Raw genomic sequence first — 26,228 nt, forward strand, 5'->3', positions numbered from 1 at the left:
GGGCAGCATGTGACTTTATTAGTTTCAGCTGGGTGCTGAGTCTGAAACTCACTTTATATGTAATCCATCATACTGACCATTTTCCTGCCCTTGTTTCTTGTCAGTTATTTTGCAATTATTATTTTGTAATACAGCTGAAAGCAGAAGCTATTTGCTTTCATTTAGTGGTGCAGTTTATGAAGCTTATGCATTCATGGTAAAAAGAAAACAGAGTGTCATGCTTATTTAACAAAAACTAAGTACAGCCTTAATGCTTCACTAGGAATTAAGGGGGTAATTATTAATTTAATGCAATATTGAGTTTTTTTAAATGTTATTGTTATTGTCAATATTGCCAATTTGCAACACTCTTAAACAGATTCATATTTGAGTAAAGGACCACAGATATCTGACTGAAAAGAGCGTGTATTAAAGCAGACATACTGGCAGAATTTGATCTCATTCTCATGATAGGTTTTTGTAATTACTGTCCCATAAAACGTATTCCATAACTGCATTATTAAATATTTCACAAATATAAAACTCGTTAATGGGTTGAAAACAATGTGTTATCAATCTATTAAAGAAACAATTTCATTGAGGAGCACTACAACTGGAAATAAAACTGCATCTTATAAAACAATTATATGGGAGTCTAAATATGGATCTAAAGGCACCAGGTGATTAGCTTAACCTAGCAATGACAATTTTAGGTAAACCCCCCAAAACAACAAGAAGATAAATATAAAAATTAAATTGTAAGCTTTACAGAAGCTGGTAGTCTAATTCATCCTTGGAAAGAGCTTCTCTGGTAACACTATATTGCCTATAAAACTAAATCCTCTTCATTTTTTTACTCAAGTACAAAAGTATTACTGGATTAATATACCAAAATAGCATTTTTAATGTGCCCATTGGTGATGTAGCATATTTTTAGTTGCATTGGTCCTCTTAAATTGTTTGGGGGAATTTAAAACAAATAATCTGATGTTGTCTTTTGTTTGAAATTTTAATTTGCAAAATTACAAGTCAGTAATAAACATATAATAACTATGGTGAAACTTGAACAAGTAAAAGAAAAAAAATACAATTTCAAAATGATAACACAGAAGTAAACAAGTCTATGCTGTTATCAATGTGTTCAGTTGCTCAACATCACTGGTTGAATATAAAACCAGCTTACAAGCCATTTTCCATTAAAAACTGTATTGCAATGGTCAGCTGTGGACTTTTTTCAGTTTTTCTGATGTATAAAAAGAATATTTGGCTGCTAAGAGTGAAGGTGTAGGCAATGAGACAAAGCCAGTATCAACGAGATTAAAAAACAGAGTAAATAAAAGAAAGACACTGATTGGCTAGCTTAAAATACCACCATACAAGATGTGTGAATCACATACAGTATTTGCCTCCTTACTGATTTCTTAGTTTTCTGCATATTTGTCACCGTTAAATGTTTCAGATCATTAAAGAAATGTTATAATTAGACAAAGAAAAATCAAGTAAAGCAGTTTTTCAATGATGATTTAATTTAGGGGGAAAAAGGTTATCCAATCCTACCTGTCCCTGTGTGGAACTGCAATAACTGGCAATGTGTCTTTGGAGGCTTTACAAGCATGAACAGCCTGTTTAAGGTTAAAGTCTATTCTATTTATCTATTTGAATGTATTTAATAAGTCCTGTTGAATATCTTGTTTCAACAGACCTGGCCTGGGTGGGGTTCGTGATAATGAACTCAGTTGTACAAAAAAATGAGGTTAATCTCATTTAGGCCCAGTTGGGTTTGCATTGCCTTTTTTTTCTCTTTATAAATAAAATGATTTAAAAACTGAATTTTGTATTTACTCTGATTACACTGATTAGTCTGACCTTTGTCTAATAATAACATTTGTTTAAATTGGAAAAAAAAACCAAACTGTGACAAATAAGAAATCCGGGCAAATACTTTTTTACCTCTTAAAAGACTCCTTTCACAAAAATAAATACTGTAGAAGTAAACAGCTAAGTCAACCACTTCTTAGGTCTTTTCTACATACTTTATTATTTAAAGTATGGCATCAAGTCCTCACTTGACATTACAGCAGTAACAATGTTTCCCTGAGCGGTTAGCTGATCGGTGCTCCTGTTGTAACCAGCTTGTAATAGGCTCCCTTCAGGGCCATGAGCTGGTCGTGTGCTCCTTTCTCGATCACAATGCCTCTGGACATGACGGCAATGATGTCAGAGTTCTGGATGGTAGAGAGGCGATGGGCAATGACGATGCAGGTCCGTCCCTGTCTGGCTTTGTCCAGGGCTTCTTGCACAGTCTGTCACGGGACACATGAATTAGTGCTCACAAAGACACACACACATACATAGTCAGGAGCCATGATCAATTCTCTCACGTAGCAGACACACAAGCCTCACAATTATAGCAATTTCACAATCATGGGCTGATTACTATCATTAGAATGTTCCAGAGGCTCAGTACACTGCAGAGGCCTCTGCTCCTCAGCGTGGTTCAGCTATTGGAGCTGTAAAAGCTACAGCACAGACCAAACTGACTGTATTCATCTTAAAAAGGCTGTACTGGAGGGTTGGTATGAACTGTAAGCTGTTGGTGATAATAATAGGGATGATGAATGGTAGTGATGTTAATGATAATAATAATTAAGTGCCTGCTCTCTTTGCTCTGTGTGCCCGGAGAATATCAAGCAGCTGCACTACGCTGTGATGTTGAGTTTGTGGACTCAGCAAATGGAAGCTGTTCAGAGTTCAGCGAAGCATACCTTCTCGCTCTCGGTGTCCAGGGCGGAGGTAGCCTCGTCAAGGAGCAGGATCTTAGGGTCACGTATGATTGCCCTGGCGATGGCAATGCGCTGCTTCTGGCCACGAGATAACTGAGACCCCTGAGAGCCCACGTTGGTGTCGTATTTCTGAAGCACGGGGAGAGAACAAAATTTGTGTCTATAGGCAATTTTTCAATACAGTACTTAAAAAATAAGTAGACACTGAAAACGACATAAACAAACAATGAGAGTAAGCAGAAAACATCAGTAGTTAGTGATGCTTTTTTTAAATTCTCCAAACATAGCTCAGCTGTTATGTCATGTACGTAACACTTGATTGCAAACTTCCATCTTCCATAAAAATGATTTTTGTGCAATCGCAGAAACAGCTACTGCTGATAACACAATATGAGCTCTTTCCAAGAGTTCTATTAGTGAAAGATCCCCGAACCCAGAGTGCTGTTAAAGCTGAGTGTATGTGGAACTCAGCCAGGAAGCCACATTTTCCATTTCAACAACTAACAAAAACACTGATGAGTAGTCAGGCTTTTGTAGCATTGTAGCCACCATTTCTACCTGTACCTGTTTCAATAGTGTGTCTTCATTAAAACTGGGATTTGTGAGGGTGTGTGGGCATTTAGCAAAGCAATTGTCATTGTTAACTTGAAGTTGTGTCAGTTACGTCCAGAAACGTAAAGGACATTGGCATCACATTGGAACATCCCAGACTTGACTATTAACAGCTTCCTGTTAAATTGAGAGTGGAACTTACAATACTTCTCCTCACATACAAAATCTTGAGTAATCAGGCTCCATAGTACCTTATTATCCTTACAGAGCACTTTCATTCCTTTCATGCCTCTCTACTGTGGGACCAGCTCCCAGTCTGGATTTGGAAGACAGGCACTACTTTTAAGATTAGGCTACTGTAGTTCGGGCTGGATCAGGTAACTCTGAACCATCCCTTAGTCATCGTGCAATGACCTTAGACTGCCGGGGGGCTTTCCTCATCTCTTTTCACTCTCTGTGTGTCTATACGCTACTTTATTAAATTATTGGCAATTATAGTTTGCTTTTTGCCCCGTATCTCTGTGCTCTCTTCTCTTTAACATCAACCTCAAGCAGTCATGGTGGATGGCCACATCGCCCTGAACCTGGTTCCGCTGGAGGGTTTTTCACTCCACTGTCTCCAAGTGCTTGCTCACAGGGAGTCATTTGATTTTTGGGATTCTTTCTAATATTATTTACCTTATAATATAAATGACACGACTATTGTTGTGAATTGGCACTATATAAATAAAGCTGAATTGAACTGTGATTTACATATTTGCTTAAGAAATGAAAGATTGTTGGTTCAGTTCAAGCTGGAAGGGCGTCTGTTATAAACATCCAAAATCAAAGTTGATGTTATCAAATGTGTTGACTATCTGTAACAAGGGAGCAGCTGCATGTTGGATTTTTAATACGAATTGTTTACTTTACTGTTGTTGGTAAATCCCACAAAACACCCAAAGAGTCCTTAATCGCCAGAAACAATGAAGTTAGGTGGCTGTGTTCATAATGTCTGGGGGTTTTTTTTCATGTTGCCTTATAATAAAACATCTCCCTCTGCTGGTCCTGCAGCTTAATGCAACTTACTGCAACTTTTGCATGCATGTCCATTTCACATGGTGTGCTGACGTGTCTATTACTCACTTTGCCTTGATACGGGTTGGATTCTGAGCTCATGAACAACTGTTTGTTTTCAGAGATAAGGTGGTCCACACAGGACAGTCACTACAAACATATGATTTATACCTGTCTCTGTTTGCCTTTCTATAAAAGTCAGCAATTAATGGTGAAGCTTCTTCGTCTAGTCTTGGAAGAATGGGGTATAAATGACACATTAATGGCTTACAGAATAAATTATTGAACCTAAGCCTTATAATGTGAAAACTAATGGATTTTACAAGGAACTTTGACATTTGGCATCTAAAGAGTAGGCAAAAGTTAGGGATGCATAATGGTAAAATTCAGGGCTGAGAAGGTATTTAAAACAATCATTTAGATAAGTAATAGCTGATGACTGACTGGCTGTAATCAAACCCAAGCTGCCCATTGTTCATCTCTACTAAAAGCACAAGTGAATGTCCATATTAATGTGGACTAATCACATTTCAACATGCCTAATCAACATGTTAGAACAAGTATTATAATGAAGAAGAAAATAGGAGGACACTGCAACCTGTGCACTTGATCGTCACTCAGTGCATAGAGTCCTTTTTCCCTGTTGTTTACCTTTCCTGATTGACTACATGTTGCCAGCCTGTTTACTGCTCAAACAGTAAACTTTATTTAATTTTGTCTCTTTTTGAATCCCAGCCACAAGCATCATATACAAACTATTTATCGTACCTCAGGAAGGGCCATGACAAAGTCATGAAGCTGGGCCTTCTTTGCGGCAGAGATGACCTCATTCATGCTGATTTCTCGCAAGTTGTCGCCATACTTAATGTTCTCTGCGATGCTGCAGTCAAACAGGATGGGCTCCTGGGACACGATGCCAATCTTGGAACGCAGGAAAGACACGTTGACGCGAGTGGTGTCATGGCCATCAATCAGCTGCAGGAAGTAATTGATTTTTCCATTAGTACAAAGCAATGTAAGAATCAAAAGACTAGAAATACAATCCAGTTAATGAGCCATCAGACTACACTCTGGACTGTAATTTCTCTCATAACTATGCAGAGGTGATCGTGTCCTTTTTAAATCTCAGACAGAGAATCAGGACTATGTGTTTCCAAACCACTTCCAGCTCAATTAGGGCCATTTGAATCCTGGCATGAATATCTTCCTGGCATAAAATCAAAACGATCATCCTGGGTAGAGTGCTCCATTTTATAAAATACAGCACAGAGTCAGCAAGAATGTCTGACTGAAAGATGAAGTGACATGAAATACTTCCACCGCCGTGCTCACTGAATGTCCAGCAATTATTCTTTGACTGAGACAAATTACACGTTTCACTTTCATAGTGACATCAAAGTATAAATGAGCCTCATGAGATAAAAAGATGAAAGCAGAGACTATACACACAGTGTGACTCATTCATTCCAAAATGAGATATCTGACATTTCCAAAAAGGTCAGCAACTGCTGTGACAGTATAATATTGGCAGTTTTAAGTCAGAACTCTCCATTTTGTGCAGAGTCAGATTTTTTTTTAAGGCTACAGTACACGTTTTTTTTAATCTTGTATTGAACATACAGTTATTTTCAAATGAAGAGCAGTACTTGTACGCATGAAAAACTGAATTTCAATTTCAATTCAATTCAATTGTTCCATTTTGTAGATTGTTGGTTACTTTAATTAGATAAAGTTACACTTTAAAACTTAAGTACATGGTTTTATATCAAATGAAAATTTAAAAAGTAACTTGTAACAGCACATATTTTTTAAGTTAAAGTAGCATAGAGTGGACTAGTGTCACTTTTTAAAGGATTGCTACTCTACAATGAAACTACATATGGTAATAATTCATCAAAAAGAAAGAGTTGTGGTAAAATGCAAAGCAAAACAACAAAAAGAAAAATGCTGCAAAAACACTGTAATACTGTAATTACAACAGAAAGTCAAATGAAAATTCTATACTTTAGCATATGGTTTATTATACTTTAGTAAATAATTTTCTGCATCCTTAAAAAGACAGGAACTAATTCAGTTCATGAAAAAGAAGCAGGTAAAGCAGACTTTCACTAAAGGTAGCTAGCTTAGCAGATCTCAGTAGATGCAAATTTTAAGAGAATTTCTACCTTAGTGCTTTCTATCTACAGTGTGGCAAAAAAGTATTTAGTCAGCCACCGATTGTGCAAGTTCCCCCACTTAAAATGATGACATAGGTCAGTAATTTGCACCAGAGGTACACTTCAACTGTGAGAGACAGAATGTGAAAAAAAAATCCATGAATTCATATGGTAGGATTTGTAAAGAATTTATTTGTAAATTAGGGTGGAAAATAAGTATTTGGTCACCTCAAACAAGGAAAATCTCTGGCTCTCACAGACCTGTAACGTCTTCTGTAAGAAGCTTTTCTGTCCCCCACTCGTTACCTGTATGAATGGCACTTGTTTGAACTCATCATCTGTATAAAAGACACCTGTCCACAGCCTCAAACAGTCAGACTCCAAACTCCGCCATGGCCAAGACCAAAGAGCTTTCGAAGGACACCAGGAAAAGTATTGTAGACCTGCACCAGACTGGGAAGAGTGAATCTACAATAGGCAAGCAGCTTGGTGTGAAAAAATCAACTGTGGGAGCAATCATCAGAAAATGGAAGACATACAAGACCACTGATAATCTCCCTCGATCTGGGGCTCCACGCAAGATCTCATCCCGTGGGGTCAAAATGATCATGAGAACGGTGAGCAAAGATCCCAGGACCACACGGGGGGACCTGGTGAATGACCTGCAGAGAGCTGGGACCAAAGTAACAAAGGTCACCATCAGTAACACACTACAACGGCAGGGAATCAAATCCCGCAGTGCCAGACGTGTTCCGCTGCTGAAGCCAGTGCATGTCCAGGCCCGTCTGAAGTTTGCCAGAGAGCACATGGATGATACAGCAGAGGATTGGGAGAATGTCATGTGGTCAGATGAAACCAAAGTAGAACTTTTTGGTATAAACTCAACTCGTCATGTTTGGAGGAAGAAGAATACTGAGTTGCATCCCAAGAACACCATACCTACTGTGAAGCATGGGGGTGGAAACATCATGCTATGGGGCTGTTTTTCTGCCAAGGGGACAGGACGACTGATCCGTGTTAAGGACAGAATGAATGGGGCCATGTATCGTGAGATTTTGAGCCAAAACCTCCTTCCATCAGTGAGAACTTTGAAGATGAAACGAGGCTGGGTCTTCCAACATGACAATGATCCAAAACACACCGCCCGGGCAACAAAGGAGTGGCTCCGTAAGAAGCATTTGAAAGTCCTGGAGTGGCCTAGCCAGTCTCCAGACCTCAACCCCATAGAAAATCTGTGGCGGGAGTTGAAAGTCCGTGTTGCTCGGCGACAGCCCCAAAACATCACTGCTCTCGAGAAGATCTGCATGGAGGAACGGGCCAAAATACCAGCTACTGTGTGTGCAAACCTGGTAAAGACCTATAGTAAACGTTTGACCTCTGTTATTGCCAACAAAGGTTATGTTACAAAGTATTGAGTTGTATTTTTGTTATTGACTTATTTTCCACCCTGATTTACGAATAAATTCTCTACAAATCCTACCATGTGGATTCATGGATTTTTTTTTCACATTCTGTCTCTCACAGTTGAAGTGTACCTCTGGTGCAAATTACTGACCTCTGTCATCATTTTAGGTGGGGGAACTTGCACAATCGGTGGCTGACTAAATACTTTTTTGCCCCACTGTATCTTTCACTAGCATTTGTCTGCCGCAAACATTTACACTTCGATGAACGCATCAGAGAGCAACTTGGGGTTCAGTATCTTGCCCAGTCAAGCAGACTGGAGCAGCCAGGTATCAAACCACCATCCTTCCAATTAGTAGATGACCTACTCTACATGCTGAGCTACAGCCACCTCAATAATAAAATAAAAGCTCTAAGACACTATTGGTATCTCCATTTTTTACAATATGAGCCATTCATAACATACTCATTTGGTTTACATATTGAGCCTGTTGCGTATTAAGCCTGTTGTATTTTGTCTCTCTTACCACTTTGCCGTGGTTGGGATCATAAAACCTCTCGAGCAGCTGTACACTAGTGCTCTTCCCACAGCCACTGCTGCCCACAAAGGCCAGTGTCTGGCCAGGTTTCACTGAAACATTCAGCCCATTCAGGACTTGGATGTCTGGCCTAGAGGGGTAGGTGAACTTGCAGTCAATGAAGTCAATGTTCCCTTGGAAGTTATCCTGAAAACAAAGCAGAGTGAGGGTCAGAGAGGATAAAAACACATAAATAAAAAAGACATTCACCCACATTTCTTACACCTTCAAAGTGCATGGTACTTCACACATAACTTATGCACCACCTTACCCATTTTTCTCCCTTGTCATTGTAGACACTGATCTGAGGCACGCGGTCTAGTAGCTGGAAAAAACGTGCTGCTGAGATCTTGGCTTTGGCATAGTCAGGTGTGTAAGAGGAGGCTCTGCCGAGGGCTGTGCCACTGGTGACAATGGCTGAAATTACCCTGTAAGAGATAACAAAAGCACAAATAGACCCCAGCAACAATGAAAGCCCACTGTACTGCACCATGATTTGGGAACGTGGAAATACCACCTACACACATATGCACACGATACACATTGGTTAAGTGTGGTCAGACTTTTTCACTCATCGTGGGCAGTAACATTATGGTAACTTTGGACTTAAATTAACCCTTTGAATTGTTCTTCCTCCAAGATGCATTTTTCATGACTTTAACGAAACAATCTTTTTTGCTGTTTTTTTTAACAACTCAATTGTTGTTCACAATTATATACAAGTTTGAAATTATACATACAGGCTCAAATTTATACTTACACTCCCACTAATTGTAGGCTAAATGTACATTAGCAAGTTTCACTTTGACCAAATGCTTTTGGGAGCCATCAACAAGTTTATGCACAATTTACAAGAAGAAAAATCTACAAAGTTGTCTCGAGTATGTGTTTTGGGGGACCTTTAAAAAAAGATGTCCTTATTACAAATAATTTTTAACCCTTTACTGAAGTTATCTTTTTAGGATGATGCAGACTAGTATTAGACATATACATCATATACATTGACTTGACTCTCACCTGAACACCAAACTGAAATGGAGCCCCTCCTTTTGCACCAAATAACCTCCAAACCTGTAGGAGCCTGAGTTTGTCAAGAAAATTATGCACTGGGAAAAACCATAGCAAGCTCCATATACATTCGCCTTCTTCAGGGCTGCTTGATATGGCGCGTCCAGCTGGGCCTCATACATCTCCACAAAGGTCTTCTCCTTCCCCAAGCCAGCGATGGTGCGAATGTTGTTCAGAGCTTCACCAGAAATCTGGGCATAAAGGACTAGAGTAAAGTCTAAAGCAAGCCTAGTTGTTGTGTGCTTTAATGTGCAAAGGAGAAAAGGATGTAGATAACGTAGCTGCTCTTTCTTATCTATGTCCTGTTTTTTGCAGCTACAGTTATCTAGTTTCCGCCCTTAGGTATTATTAAATTTACATCTAATCCACTTTACTTAAATGGGTTGGGCTTACTGCATTAGGATAATTCACATAGCATAAAGAAAGTTTGTAGTCCACTTTTTACTGTGAACTTTTCAGCCCACTGTATTCTCCTAAAATTTTATCAGTAGCATCCTGACTGCATTTTGAACATGGCTGGCCCCTACACCATTGGAGCCTGATAGTATTAACTGAATACTTCACTCCCCAAATTACAGGAACAAAAAAATTATTAAATTGAACCCTGGACCCTGATAAATGTTCAGCTGCAGGTTTTTGCAGGGATGAAACCTGCAGCCTAAAACTGTAGTTCAGGACTGTAATGATGCATTTTACTTGTCATTCTATATCTGAATAATGCACTTGTACTATTTTCAGACTGGAGGATGACGTAAACTGATATGAAATGCAAGTAAAATAGGAATCATATCTGACCTGTCCAGCCGCTTCCATGGCCTCCTTGTCCTGTTTGGCGAAACCTGTGAGCATTGAAGCCTGGAAGCCACTTGACAGAGCAATGAACGGCAGAAAGCAAAGGATCAGCAGTGTGAGCTTCCAGCTGAAGTAGAAGGAAATGATAAGTGCAACGCCAATGTTTGCCAGAGAGTTGACGATCATGCCGATCTGTGAGCCCGTAGCCTTGGAGGAAGAGAGCAATGATGTCACTTGACTCAGACTTCTGGTGATTGTCGACATGGACTGAACAAAATTTTAATACATATAAGATTCTATAAACAACAAACAAGCTATTACACAATTATTTCAGTTGTTTATTCTCAAACTTGCTAGAATTAAGAAACGTGCAATTTAGGCTAAAATTGTGATTTAAAAAGAAAAGACATAAACTACATAAATGATAGAAATTACATTCTAAGCTGAATATGACTTTTTAGAATTTATTGAAACGTGTAAAAAGAAACAGAAAGCTCAGCAGCTTAAGCAAGAGTTCCAGTGATACCAGTGATATCAAGGAATGGCTAGCTGATAGCCCAGGTTAGGCTAAACTAAAGCTAAAACTATAAATAATCTTATCAGAAACAATGTGTGACATCACAGCATATCCATTTTTTATACTGTGTTTAGTTTCAGCATCCAAGTAGCTGATTTAATTATAAGCATAACTTTATAGCCCAATATACATGAAGATGTACTTTATTTTTTTGTTTTGTTTTTTTCATTAAAGCTATAACTCACTCCTTGCACTTGTGAGGCATCAGTGGCCAGACGTGTGGTCAGAGCTCCTGGACTGTTCCTGTGATCATCAAACCATCCAACCTCTTGGCCCAGCATGGCTTGGAAGCCAAGCCGACGTAACCTGCGGGTCAGCAGTTCTCCAGACTTAGAGAAGGCGTAACCCTGGAGACACACGCACACCCAAAATATTAAATCCAAAACACTTCCACAGTGATTTCATACCGAATGTGATCTACTGAATGAGTAACCTAAAAAAAAAAAGGTTTCCCACTCATAAATTGAGTATAAAGCCTTTGCTTTGCAGGATGTAAGGAAATGTTTTCCTTCAGCAGAAGGCATTTATTTACCAAAATAAACAGGTCTCTTATGACCTTCCTTCAACCTTGACCACCAGCAGGTGTTAAGGCTGCAAAGAAGCACTAAAGAAATCAGTATTGCAAGTGAACTACTCTACCTGCAGCAACTGGGTGAAGAAAGAGACAATGCCAACCACAACAAAGAACAGGCAGATGCTGTTGATCTCCTTCCTCTGAGCCACAGGATCTTGTACTGAGAAAGTCTAAAACACATATAGGCATTTAAAAAGTGCTTTCAAATAAATGAAGAATTTCATTGACTTATTTGATTTTATTTTATTTCAGCTCACAGTGTCACTGTACTTAAAAGAATCTGATGATGGTTTAACAGGACCTCAAGGGTGGGATAGCACGAAACATTTACACTGGAAAATATTTAGTGGGTATTAAAATTCATTTTAATAAGTCAGCAAACTAACGGCAAACCAAACTGACAGGGCTAGAGTTTTTAAAACTGTCATGTGATTAAACTCAGAGTCATAGAATAAAGGGCTGTTTGAATATTGGGGTTTGAGTGATTAGTAAGACTAGGAAAATGCTATATAAAAGCCATTCCATTATACTAGCCAGCTAACATATCATTTACACAGATAATGTATTGGTCACTGCTGCTAATTAGAAGGAAATTTGCAAAATGAATATCACAGTTCACTGTCAAACTAAACCAGTCGTTTGTCAAAGTCTTCTGATTTGAGGTAAGAGCTTGAGTCTCATGTACAGTTTTACATGACTTTATAGCCATATTTCATGTGCATATGTCAGTGTCATAAAAAAGATAAGAGACACACAAATCTAAAAGTGCTTAATACACTAACTCACACATGTCCAGCTGTCATTTACAGCTGGACATGTGTGGATATGTGTGAGTTAGTGTAAACTCTGGGCTGTAATTGGTCCAGCCCAGAGTCGATCATGACCAACTGGCCAATCCACCACCGTTCATTTATACCGTTAAAAAAGGACAAGAAATAAAACCCCATCGGCCCATAAAAACGAAAAATCACGAGCAGCACCAGGCAAATGCCCGGTATGCCCAATGGCCGGTCTAGCCCTGCCCCGAATAAACAGTGGTTTCCTGGGGACTTCTGGGTATTTTACAGGAAAAGAGAAACACATTATATAGGAAGGAATTTTAACTATATTATAGGATTTAAAAAAAGGGCAACTGAATAATTAAAAAAAATTATCATTCACATCAACATAATGAATATTAAATAACAATTTTTAAAAATTGTTATTTAACAATTAAAATTTTAAAAAAAAATGTTGTTTATTCTATTGTACCTAACGTTAATTATTTGTATGTAAATATAATTACATTGTTTTTTTTTTAATGCACTGAAGTCTATGCACTTAGTTGTTTCGTGCATGGGAGCATACATTCCTTTCCAGCAGCACTAGTGCACCTCCAAACCATAAGAGATGAAGAACACAGTTTGGCAATAATAGATTTAACTGAATTACATCTAACTGCTAGCTTGGTGATTGTGCAACCATTTTGCCACTTCTGTTCTGTTCTTCCTGTGGAAAATGTCAGTACTAGAAATTCACAATATTGTTGAGTGAATTATATGAGGTTGACATAAATGCTTTCCTGACATAAACTGTATGCTGAACAATATGAAGGGAACACTGCATTTTCAGCTTCTGGTGCGACTATATGTTGACTGCTGCTTTTGCCCCTCGTTTGATTTGTACATCTGGTTTGGTCCAAAACTTAATGCCTACATTCTACAAGCTTTTAGATTCAGATTCAAAACATGAGACTTGAACCTCACCGCCAGGATTTGACTGAACAGCAGAGAGTAGACGGGGTTGACCCCTCCATTTATTGCAGCCCCAATGGATCCAAAAAGCATATATGGCCACTCAGGTGTGTTGTACTTTAGGATCCTGGCAGCTGAAGCAGGTTCCACAAGTTCATCGTCCTCTTCTAGGAATGCATTCTGAGCATAAATATATAAAGTTATATTACGCAGGAGCATTATAATAATATAATGTTTAAGCATGGATTAAAAAAAACTACAAATACAAACAAGTAGTTTTATACTCCACTGGTTTGTAACTTTTGTTGGCTGTTTGTTGGCAAACGTTTCATACATAAAAGAAACACAAACCCACTCACACCCACACATACACACCTTGTCGTTATCTGGTCGAGATATAGAAATGTCTCCAGTTGGAACGGAGGCTTCTGGGATCAGGTTTGACAACTGGGACCTGGACCGCCTGCGGATGGAGGCTCTGCAAAGAATTAATCAGTTAATTACAGAAAAAAAAGAGTAATGCACATTATAGGTTACTGAATATTGTAGGTACTCGAGTTTGTGAGTGGTGCTGCTATTGTGGCACTGATTACTGGATGCTTGTACTGGGGTGACAGAGTACCTCTAGCCTCCTCTACTGTCGTACCTGTTGTATAGTGGCTCTGGATGATAGTGTCAGCTAAATGTTCCAAATGTCAGATTAAATGCAAAAGGGTGATTAAGAAAATTAAGGTGCCAGTTTATGCACTGACAAAAGTCAATTTCAGCTACAAAATTACTACTATAATAATCCTATTTAGATGCACAGTCAGGCCCAAGAAAATGGATAAAAACTCAACCAAGAAAATGAGCAAATGTGATGAAGAGAAGGAGTGATTGGGCACGAGTTTGTGTAATACCTCAAACTGTCACGGTAACTGCCTGCTCTAGATAGCTTTAGTCTCTCGGGCTCGTCTTCATGGTCGGCCACTAAGAAATAAGAAAATCAATAGAAGGAGATGGTCACATTCACTAGATTCTTGTAATATCTACATGCATAAGTCTTTCAAAACATTTAGATTGAAGCAGAGTGGATTTCGTCATTCCCAAAGGGCTGGACCTACTTTGCCGAGCCTTTTCATTCAGAGCCTTGTCTCCTTGGCTCTGCAGGGTGACAAGAGTGAAGTAGACACCCTTCCTCTCCAGAAGTTCATTGTGTTTTCCCCTCTCTACGGCCTGGCCGTGCTCAAAGCCCACAATCACATCAGCGTTCTTTATGGTGGACAGACGATGAGCAATAGAGATAGTTGTGCGGCCCATTCGTACCTGTGAGGAAGTTTAAAATACTTAAATACTTACTTATATTTGATCATTTCTTCTTCATTCCCAAAACAGAGGCTGAAAATTTTAGTTTTGTCAGTATTTGGCCCTTGTAGTGACGGTGGCAGCCATTTTTTTAAGAAGTCTTACAAATTTTGAACCTTTCGTCATTAAATATCTAATTTAGTCGTAGATGAGCCAGACATACTTTATCCAAAGCTGCTTGAACTACAGCTTCACTCTCGTTATCAAGAGCTGAGGTAGCCATGTCCAGCAGCAGGATACGAGGGTTCCTGACCAGCGCTCGTGCTATAGCAATCCTCTGTTTCTGCCCGCCGCTCATCTGGCCTCCACCCTCCCCGACCAAGGTGTCAAATTTCTATCAAGAAAGGAAAAAAGTTGTCAGCCAGTGCTTAAACGTTGTGATCACCTATAAAGCTTAAAAGCCTATTGCTCATCTGCACCTGTGGCAGGTCCATGATGAAGTTGTACGCGTTGGCCTCCTTTGCAGCAGTGATGATGTCCTTGTCAGAGACACCAGGGCGACCGTAGCGTATGTTCTCTGCAATGGTCGTGGCAAACAGCACAGGCTCCTGCTCCACTATACCGATCAGAGAACGCAGCCACTGGATGTTCAGCCCTCTGATGTCATGACCATCCAGGGTCACCTGAGATGGAGGCCACAGAGAGCAGGTGCTTGTGCTAAAATTGATGGATGATGCTATTACAGCACTTTGCTGCTATAATGCATTTCCTTGTTTCTTTCTGTCTTTGCAACAATCCTAGTTTCAAATCATAGGGTTGTTAGTCTTATGGATGCCCTTCATCGGGCAATAACAGGCTATTTTCTACTCAAGAAGCTTAAAGAAATAAGACAGTGTGGGGTGTATGGGCCTGTAATTCCAGTAAAAGTGAAAAATGAGGCTGTTAGGATCCATTTGCTGAATAATGAAACGGATTATCGTGTACTTCCATCAGCTTTAGGGGATGGTTATTTTAAAAATAGCTAGAATAAAGCTTCAAAGGATGGAGGTGTGTATCCAGGTAATCATCACACTCTGATGAAAGAGTCTGATGAATGATGAACGTGACCATTTGGAGCTTCACACCTACCATCCCCTCTTTAGGGTCATAAAAACGCTGGATGAGTTGAATGGCGGTGCTCTTCCCAGCTCCGCTTGACCCCACAAAGGCTGTGGTCTCCCCCGACTTCACTACAACATTGAGCTGGTCCAGGATCTTAGCAAAGACAGGACACTTTGTGACAAGATCCTGAAACCAGAACCATCTCAACTATGCATATGTGTGTAGATGTCTGTAAGTACCTTTACTTCAGGTCTGGATGGGTAGTGGAAGGTGACATTGTGAAATTCAATGTCCCCTTTGACCCTGTCGAGCTTATATCCAGCTTCAGATAAGCAGTCAATCTCTGGCTCCTGGTATCATTTTAAAAGGTGCAATGTTAAAAAAAGGTCAATGGTTTTCTGTGGAAAGGCTTAAAAGATATCAAGTCAAGTCTTCTCACTCTGTCTATAGTCTCAAAGATTATAGTCGCAGCTCCACGACCTGACGCAAAAGCCTCCAGACACGGAGAGGCTTGCCCCAAATTCATGGCTGCTATCAGAACCCCAAAGAACACCTGAAATAACATATAAAAGTCAGTATATTATACTCTTCAGTGTAACAAATCTGGATTTTATCAAGAGCGATGAAAGGTTATTTTAAAGTGCCACTTTGTTGTTTTATCTTGCACTAATAAACACGTATAAAGCAAAATAAATAGGGCAGAAAAGTCAAAAAGTTACAAATTTAGATAAGCAGGATTTACCCGTTATTATAGGCTGCAATTCATATTTTGGCATAATATATGTGATACCTGCAGCAGTGTTCCTGGTGTGTATTCTTTAGTGTCCACAACCAGTGAGGAGCCATACCAGAAGGCCAGACCATAACAAAGGAAGATAACTAGCCACATAAAGCCAGTGAAAAACCCCACAATCAAACCCTTTCTAATGCCCCAGCGCTGAGCGGAGACCAGGTTCCTGTCGTACCTTTAGAAGAAAAGAAGAGTTCATTTGAGCTACCCTTAGAAGTACAAAGAAAATAGTAAACATGCTGTACCTTTCTTGTATACCTCACCTTTGCACTTCCTTTTTCTCTCCTCCAAAAGCAGCCACAGTTCTGATAGAGGACAGGACCTCATCAGCTACAGACCCAGCTTTAGCATAGGCCTGCAGCTCCATCCCGGTTAGCTTAGACACAAACTAGTTACAACAAAGTGATGCCAAGTTAATGGAGAGGAGAAGTGAAGCTGAAATGTAAAGTTAAATCAAGTCTTGACAAGTCAAGAGAGGTTTGTTCAACAAAACAGGAGAAATGAATTTGACGATTTACCCCCTGAGGTCAAAGTAATCAACCCCAACAAGAATAGTCAAAAAGCTGTTTTGTCATAAAATCAAGCTGGAATCTTAATATCAAACAAGTCTCACCAGAGCCATAAGACCTGCTCCGACACCAATCAGCGGACTTGCTGCGATTATGACAAGTGTTAACTTCCATCCTTTGACAAAGCCAACGCAAAAACCACACACAAAGGTGGTGAAACGCTGCACAAATATGGAAACTTGATCCGCAATGGCATCATTGATCTTGTTTATGTCACTAGAATAGAGATATAACAATTGTAATACAGATAAACCATAGTAGTCCATATCATCACGTTCTACTCACTCTGACATGCGAGTGTTGAGCTCCCCGACAGAGGTGCAGTCGAACCAGCCGATCTCCATCCTCATCACTTTGCTGAAGTACAATTTCCTGATGAGCTGAATCTGCTTGGCAGCAGCAGTCACCCACAGGGAGATCTGTCAGTTGTTGAAGAGAGGTTATGTTCACTTTTGTTAATTAGCAAATATAAAAGCAAGCAGGGCAGCAGGGTGTCATCAGGACCTGCACTCTTCCTCCTGACCTTGTTTTTGATTTATAAAAAGACAAATTACACCTGTGGAACAGCTAAAGGGGCACTTAACACATGAAAGGGCACTCATTGCTTAAGAGGTAGGTTAACACTAAGCATTTGAAGATATATGCACATTCCACATAGTCTTCTGATGCTCAGGAAGAGCATTGCTGAGAAAATAATCCAGATGGTTATTTTGCAATGTTGTGCAAAATTTCTTTTTATTTTTTACTAGCCAACAGAGTCATGTGATATTTCCTGAGCAGAAACCAAGGGCATATTTGGGATTTAAAAAGGACTGGAATATTTACATTTGCTCTCATTTGGTTGGTGTGTCAGAAGTGTTACCCTGTCAGCAGTGACATTTATGAAAAAATAAATAAATAAAGTAAGGAAATAAAGAAGGCATTAGTAGAACAGTGACTAATGATTTTCAAGCCATCTTATTTCTTAATTGCTGGAGGAAATCAAAGATGACCTGGAATCTTTTACTAGAAGAAGCTGCTCAAGTCCTGCACCAGACCTATTTGAAATCCTTCACTTTTTATCCTGTGCAGCTTTTCAAAAGGTAGAATGAGGCTTTTAGTAAACTCTCAATTTACCCAGGGTTTTTAGGTTCTATCATCACTTACAGCGATCTTCAGATTCAGTTTAGCCTGATCATGATAAATAACCTAGAAACCATAGACTGTTGCTCAAATTTCAGTGCTACGTAGCCTCCCAATACAACTTCTCTTTAGGTCATGCCATTTTTTATTTACTTTTCTTCCACGAATTCACATTTCCCTAGTATTGTTCCAAATGTCCTTTTGGCAGTGAGGTTAGACATCCCTCCACTAACACCTACACTTCTAAAACAGAAAATGCCACAAGTCCAGGTTGTTACTTGCGGTTAACTGGACATAAAATAGCAGTAATAGAATAGCCTCTTACTGTCATTGTACATGTACAATGAAAAAGCATAAGAATAAAGAAACAGCAGCACAGAGCAAGGAGAGATAGTGGAAAGCCACGTTAATAGATTAGACCTAGGCTCATCAGGTTTTCCTGATTGTGACTCTAGGGCAGGGGTGTCCAACTCCTGGCCTCAAGGGCTCTTGTCCTGCAGGTTTTGGATGTGTCCAGCACAGCTGATTTAAATGGCTAAATGACCTCCTCAACATGTCTTGAAGTTCTCCAGAGGCCTGGTAATGAATTAATCATTTGATTCAAGTGTGTTGACCCAGAGTGATATCTAAAACCTGCAGGACACCTGGATTTCCCCCCCCCCCCTGCTTTGGAAGATTGCATTGTTCGCTTTCAACTTACATCTTCACTTCTTTGTGGTTAGAATTATCACAACCTGTGCTGCAAATTACAATCAATCATTACCTGTGTGTTGTGGTAAAAAAAACTAAACAAAAAAAAAACTGGAAATGAAAAGAACAATACAAATAAATAACTACTGTGGCATTTATAAAAAAAAAAGTGTTTTACTCTTTTTCAGCTTTTTGTAAAATAGTAAAATACAGGGATCATAATTTAGCATTAAAAATATCAATTTCATTAAAAGAAAAATTTTTCGAGCTGATGATGGATGAGCTGATCTGAGTCACAGTGCAGTTGATGGGTGTTTTTAATGAGTAAAGGATGACTTATAACACAAGTTTGTTTATATTAAAATATTCCGTGACTAACCTGAAGGTATCCTAGCAAAAACACAGCTGCTCCAATCCCAGCGTAATAGAAGGCAAACATCATCATTTCATATTCAATGTCAAGAAGCCTGTAAGTTAAGTCACACATATTATTCAAAAGTCACAGTTCCGCTTTGCCACGTGCAAAGACATACTATAGGACTATAAAACACATAGAGATTACAATACAGAAGCCACAGCTTGAACTATGTTTCGTTTTGACAAATGAAATATTGTATTTCTCATAACCCACTTACCCACATGTTCTGTTCTCCAGTGGTACGAACATCTCGAGAGTTGAATTGAGAAGGCCGATATCTGACTGGTTTATGGGCGCTGACAGGTTGTACGCTGCAGTGTAGTTCTTTTTCCACTGGATGGTGTTGTTCACGCACTCCTTGCGGTCGTCACTCAGTTCTTGTAGCTCAATGTCGTACTCGATGAAGGCATCAGTGAGCAGGCCGAACACCAGCAGCATGAGAGGCTGGGCTGAGCCATGCAGCAATGCGCACAAGCAACCCACCACCATCATCAGTATGTCTTTGCACGTGGCAAAGCGGAACTGGGCAGGTGCATCAACACAAAGCACACACTAGATTAGGTGGATCCAAATTGATAAAGGAGGGGACGTTGCAAACAGTGTAAGGCATTTTTACCAGCTCAAAGAAGCCGACTCTAATGGCTGGTTGCTCTTCATTTTTCTGAGCTCTATTTGACATAAAAGTCCAATGAGTTGATTATTTACTCAAATGTGACAAAGTATTCAGAGCCTGCTCCTTGCTACTTACTTTTCATCCTTCTTGGAATGTGTAATTGTTCTGCATGGAAAACAGGACAGTGAGTAATTAGACAAACAGATACTTGAGAAACACATTCATGCAGGGCATATGACGAATTCATGAGTCTAATGTATTTATCAAGAAATGAACAAGTCATATCTTTATACCTAATGGGTCATCAATTGATGATTGCTTATCAACTCTCTCTATATTTATTGTACAATCTACTGTACAATATAAAGCGCCTTGAGGCGACTGTTGTTGTGATTTGGTGCTGTATAAATAAAATTGAATTGAATTGAATATTTAAGCTTAACATTTAAAGTAAATTTGATATTAAATGATCTATTAAATATTCAGGAAGATCAAGACTTCATAAGAAGTGTCATTTAAGGAAAAATCAGATTAGATTATTATGTAAAACAGAGTACTTTTCTATCCTTTCAAACTTGTATTAACAAGGTTGCGATATACCAAACTATCAAGTGATTGAGTTGAATCTAAAGACAGTGATGTGTTGAGCAAAAAGAACAGAAACTACTGACACAGTCTTTTTAAAATGCATTAAATTATTAGTTGATCCAGAAAAAAATAATAAGACTGATAATGACATTTTACTTAGAAAATTCAGATATTCTAAAATTTCTCATGATCAATAAATAAAACATTAAACTTACATATATGAGCCAGTTGGTTCTGTAAGACAACAGATACATTATTTATATCTGTCATTGAAACTAATTTTTATAAAATGAAGTTTAACATAATTTTCATTGTTGATTATATCTCAGTTTTCTTAATAAGTTCTCTACATTAAAAAATAGCACGTTACCTTCATCTGAAACCTCATAGCTGTGGTTTTCCTGTCCTAGTTGTTTTATGCTTTGCAGTTTCACAGATCCTGTTGGCATGTTGAGTCATCTAGGAAAAGAAAAGGAAAACAAAATTGAAATCCCACTAGTACCAGAGTGCTTTTTTTGTTTGTTTTTTTGCACAAAGAATATCTTACAAATCTGTTATCCTATTTATCCTTGATTGAGGTGTATCATAAATCCAAGTCAGATTAAATTGGCAGTCCAGTATCCTAACATGAAGCTGTTTAATCCCTGGTGATTGTCACAGCTTGCCACTTGCGAAGAAGTTGAAACACTGAATACCTTGGCAGCTCTTTGCGTGCTGTTATTGAACAGATTATGCATTTGTTGGAACAGGGGATTGGATTGTTTTGTTAGAAGGTAAGTGACCTGAAACGGCCAGTGACCTGAAATGGTCAATGACCTTGCAAAAGCAAACCTTTTACTTGTAAAGGCCAACCACCGTTTATCCTAGTCTAATGTCAAGCTGAATATTAGAATCCATAGCTTTTTAAACTGTGTACAGCTGTAGTAGGTTATGGTTCTATCTCCATAAACTATCATAATCCTCTACCAATTATAATCATACTGTAATAAGTAGAAAATTATGGTAGGCCAATTTTAGCATTTTAATAAATGCAATACATATAAATACATATTAATGTGAGCCACCCCTCATTTCTTTATATGTTGCTTTCATGGAGCCAGACAACACTAAGAAAATGCTATGGGGCAGTTGTCGTATTTGAATATAAGAAACTTGTATATCCAACATGACTGTTGTGAGATTATTCTGTTATCATATGTTATCTTATATCTGTAGTTAAAGTAGTTGAATTATGTTAACTGCTGTAGGTCATATAATTTCCTTTAGTCTAGATTGTGTGCTGTGTATGTAGCTTAGTTTCCTTTATATTTTTGGGTTAAAAGAATGTGACCATTTTTGGATTTGTTAGACAGGTGTGCATTACCCTGTACCCTTGATCTGCTGTGAATGTGTTACACTGTTTCTTGACATTTCATACTGCTGAATCATGAAGAGAATGTTGTGTGCAGAGGACCTTGTGCCGATAATAGAAGAGACAGACCACATTCCATACCCCCACCTTTACAGAGAGCAGAAAGACAGGGAGCCGAGGTCATAACTTAGGCGCCGTAACAGAGAAATAATGTGAATGTTTAGGCTTTTACGACTAGGTGGGGGGCCACTAAAGGCTATAAGAGCTTGAGTAACCCTCCACCAGTTTGAGATTTGTTGTGACCCTCTTCATGCATGTCTCCCCATCATGATGGCTTATGCTCATAAGTGTTGAATTGTATGGAAATAAAAGAATTGTTGATTGAGCATTTATACACCGAGTATTGTCCTTCCTTCAGCCCAAAGATTAAAAGAATTGGGAGATTTTAACACTGTCAAAGGAAAATTGTGTATATGTGATCAGCTACATGAAATGTATTCCTTTATTTATCACTAAGCAAATGTCTACGTGACTTTTGACATGAAACTCTTGTGTGATAAACAACTAACAGCTCCCTCTTTCTGTAAGAACATACAGATCTAGAAAAAGGGGAACCTCAGCTCAGAGTTCTTAGAATAACTCTGTTTTATTTGTACATACACACACACACACACACAGACACACAGAAAAGTATAAATAAAGCATGCAGACAGTGATGAGACGCAGGTCGTGCGTCCATGACTGCCCTTGCGAGTGAAAGACAACTGCAGTGTTTGTGTTTTCTAACTCAGGTGTCTCAAGCTGAAGAATTGCGGGGTGGTTCTTAGAAATCCCCTGATAAAAGGTTAAATCATCACGCAACCTCCAATGTTGCTGTCATCTTTCTGCTCCTGTAAAAGGAAACACACATAGATTCATCTGCACCTTTGTCAGGTGGGGGTTAACTTCGCACAGTCGTGTTACATCAGTAAAGTCTCGTCAGCTTTTGTCAGCTTTTACCAGTCAGACAGTTTTTTTTTCTCTTTCACTCATTTATTCATACATTCATTCTTTATTTCTTTGCCGATAGTGGAATCGATTGTCGCATTTTAATGTGGAGAAACTCACTTGTAACAATTTTCTCGACGACGTGTCGTACAGCGCTTTCTGTTCTAATCGTGCAGATCTGCTCAAACGACAGAGATTATCAAACAAAACTTTCAGTGCACTGTGAAAGTATCAAAATAAAAAGGCCTTGTTAAGTCATGACACAAGCTCCTCATCTCAGGAGGGTAAATCATACCATTAGCATGATTTATCATACCATCATACTAATTGGCAGGCTCAACTTCACAACAAAAGAAAAATCATCAGCTAGATTCACTCCAAACCAACCATCAGCTGCACAACACACAACACAAGCCTAATGTCTTATTAGCTATGAGTTTAATCCCCAGGTCTGTGCTCTTCACTCATTTAGGCCACAGATTTTATTCAGTTTTCCTTTTTCCCCGTCATCACAAAACATGTGACATGTTGTCATGCACTTCACAAAAGAAGTTTGTTCTGACGTATTCAGAGTTGTGTATCTAGGTACAGGATTCACTCGCACATCAAAACAGGAAACTCAGTGTTTTAGTCTCCACTCTAACAAACTCCAACACATCCCATTCACTTGTGCTAGAATTCAATCATAATCTAAGAACGATCAGCTAATTTGCATATCAGCTATTAACCCACTAAGATGACAGGACAACAGAAATGCATGTTGAAAATGTTATCACTAAAAGAGAATTTCCCTCATACAGTAAATTACTTGTGCTGCATCAATCAAGCAGGAAGCATCTCCCAATTTACTATATCACCGACTAAATTTATTGTCTGATCACTAGTTGGTCAAACCAGAATCTTTTTTCCCACAAAGTTAAACTGTTGTCCTGCAACCTAGAGAGTTAATTGTCAGCATTGGATAAATTCAGTATTTGATAACAAGTGTCTGCTAAATTGACACTATTTTAACACTGATGAGAGATAACAAGCTGATCTTCATTGCATGTGTGTTTGTGTCATTAGGCAGGTTTAATGCATATCTGTGGAGCTGCATCTCCAGCAGGGCATGTTCTTAAAGCTGCCTTTCCTACACATTTCTCTGCTATTATTTGATCATTTCTTAAGTAATGTGCTATGAGTCCACTGGTCTTTGCATCACACTAAGTGACTTGGAAAAGATGATAAACAGACTCACATGCTTAAGATGTTGTCTAATCTTCATGAGCTCTCTTGTGTTTGTGTTAGTAGGGTTAATGCATGTTCTGCTTGTGTGTGTGATTTTGTATATGTTTCTATTTTCGCAGTGTTTCAGACCCCTTCTCAATTTTCCAATTTAAACAGTCAGTTTTCTTTTCCCCTGGTTTGCTAACCCAAATTTTGATTTCCCACATTAAATAACAAAATTCCTATGTGTTCTCACCACTCCTCTCACTCTGTTGTCCTCTCACTCTGTTGTCCTCTCCCACTTCAACAGTCCAAAAGCAGGCAGTTCTCCTTCAGCTTCGTCCTGTGTTCCACTGTCTCTTCTTGCCATTTTACTCCAAAGGTGGCAAATGTCAAACTCCAACAGTCTCCTCAGTTCTCCTCCTGTTTGTCCACACCGCTGCTGCTGCTTGCTGGGACTCTTTGCTCAGGACTTTGCTGCTGTCTCTTTATCTGCCATGTTATTGCTCTTTGGAGCTGCATTCCTTGTCTTCAGGGAGGAGTGAGAGCTGCTTGTGAGTTTGAGAGACACATGGTGCTGTAAATAAGTTAGCCAGGAACTTGACTTTCTTCCGACCGCTGCATGTGGAAAATTGATTCAGGTCTGCTTTTCACCTGAAAGTGACAAACTAAGACATGTTCATTATTATTATAACTGCTTAATCAACACATCTCTCTCTGTTTTTGAGCACAGTCCTTTCTTAAAAGCAGAAAATGAGATTGTAGTTGTTCTTGGCTGATCAACACAAAACCTTTTTCCTATGATTATTTTTCATCTACAATGTAAATTTTGTCTCTTTCTCACTCTTTTTTTTCTCTTTACAATAGCTGGTGACCTGCAGAACCACCACTCTCACAATTGGAGGCAATTACTTTTACACAGCGCACAAAAACACTGTGACGTCAGACACATTCACACTCACTTTTTCATCTGCATAAATAAATCATATGGCTGGTGATATGTGCCATGGTGATCCATAGGTATGATCACAAGTTTATTTATTTTTCAACCCAACAAAACAAATAAACAAAAACATGATGCTGATGCTATGAACACTCTACACACATGAGTCAAGATGCAGGAAAACTGCTCACGGAAACGCTGCACACTCCAGTTATCACAGTTATCATAGTTCTGTTTCCCTCTCTTTGAGGAGTTCTCAGCCAGCTCTCGATCTGATAATGTGTAGCTTGCTCATCAGCTCAGAAGAGACCACAACGCAACCTCACACAGTGGTTGCTTTGCCACACAGTGGCAAAGACTTGCACTTTCATATTCAATTCAGCTTCTCCATCATGTACTTTTAGATGTTTCATACAGGATTCAGCATATTAGTTGTTTTCACAGGTGTGCTCTACATCTCAACCATGGCTCATAATAAGACGACAGTCTTTCAAACCGGTCAAGTGCCTCTATGCACATCATTAGTTAAAATATTTACCTATATCACTTCACCTCATATGTCATTGTACTGAATTTGAGAAACCCTAAGCTTAATGCAGATTACTTTTAACAATTATCCACCTCAATTAAATCTATGGTCTGGCACACAGGCTGTTGTCGAACAGGGCAAGCTAAAGAATAAACATTTTGTGTCAGCAAGGGGTGGGGGAAAGCCATTCACCAGAGCATATCTCAAGTGCTGCTGATGTGGACTGGCCTTCTCCGCACGCTCTTCAAGGCTGGTGTGTTTTCTAAAAACTTCTAACATTTGAATCTCTTCCATTTATAAACCTGCGATTAACCGCACGGCTCAGGTCCGCGTGAACCCGCGCAGCTAAGGAGCTGTCGCTCTCTTTTATTTAAAGTCCAGCATAAACGTCTGTCACCCTCTGACACACTCTTGGTTGCTTAGGAACCCATGATAACAACAACAGCGGGTGTCACAGACCACGTGTTCTGCTCCACACCCACTCACACAAACACACTCAAACACAACAACAACAACACAAAATAGGCCTATTGTCCAGCACAATCTGGACCCCGCTGAACTTCTCAATTCCCCACAAAGCGGCGGATCCCACAAAGCGGTCTACATTTCTCTCCACTAAGACGGCGAACCAAAAAAGTTCGAACTGCGCAACTCTGCGACTTAATGCTTCTGTACAAAAAAAACCCCACTGAACGGCTTTGTACATCGCCCCACTAAGACGGCGAATTTTAGCCCCACTAAGCGGCCACGGACAACGCCCCACTGAGCGGCGAAGACGTACAAAC

The 26,228-nt window shown here is 39.2% G+C and overlaps 1 protein-coding gene across 2 annotated transcripts; it reads right to left on the reverse strand.

Annotated features, from left to right (window-relative positions):
- Positions 1-969: 969 nt before the first annotated feature.
- LOC101478291 (bile salt export pump) lies at positions 970-24,512 on the reverse strand. Of its 2 annotated transcripts, none has more exons than XM_076880216.1 (29): positions 24,228-24,512; positions 20,798-20,886; positions 20,643-20,661; positions 19,975-20,004; positions 19,843-19,894; positions 19,444-19,748; positions 19,188-19,275; positions 17,282-17,415; positions 17,041-17,212; positions 16,691-16,815; positions 16,428-16,602; positions 16,077-16,190; positions 15,877-15,987; positions 15,665-15,790; positions 15,016-15,219; positions 14,760-14,930; positions 14,356-14,557; positions 14,152-14,221; positions 13,628-13,730; positions 13,265-13,432; positions 11,585-11,689; positions 11,131-11,292; positions 10,372-10,575; positions 9,526-9,767; positions 8,780-8,936; positions 8,458-8,655; positions 5,139-5,345; positions 2,745-2,891; positions 970-2,282 (listed from the first exon to the last, which is right to left on the reverse strand). In XM_076880216.1, the coding sequence occupies exons 2-29, from the start codon at positions 20,874-20,876 to the stop codon at positions 2,082-2,084; spliced, it is 4,071 nt and encodes a 1,356-aa protein (XP_076736331.1). In that variant the 5' UTR covers positions 20,877-20,886; positions 24,228-24,512; the 3' UTR covers positions 970-2,081. The 2 variants fall into 2 exon arrangements, with proteins under 2 accessions (XP_076736331.1, XP_004570463.1); XM_004570406.4 differs by lacking the exon at positions 24,228-24,512 and adding an exon at positions 20,975-21,152.
- Positions 24,513-26,228: the final 1,716 nt, after the last annotated feature.

Source organism: Maylandia zebra, linkage group LG23 (genome assembly GCF_041146795.1).
Source record: "Maylandia zebra isolate NMK-2024a linkage group LG23, Mzebra_GT3a, whole genome shotgun sequence".
NCBI lineage: Eukaryota > Metazoa > Chordata > Actinopteri > Cichliformes > Cichlidae > Maylandia > Maylandia zebra.

What these genes read in the sequence shown, in the direction of transcription:
- LOC101478291 (XM_076880216.1), bottom strand. Translation starts at nt 20,876, where the DNA reads ATGCCAACAGGATCTGTGAAACTGCAAAGCATAAAACAACTAGGACAG. An exon ending in TCTTTGAGACTATAGACAGA is followed by an intron (nt 15,988 to 16,076) that starts GTGAGAAGACTT and finishes AAATGATACCAG; the next exon opens with GAGCCAGAGATTGACTGCTT. An exon ending in CTCGACCAGATAACGACAAG is followed by an intron (nt 13,433 to 13,627) that starts GTGTGTATGTGT and finishes ATTTATGCTCAG; the next exon opens with AATGCATTCCTAGAAGAGGA.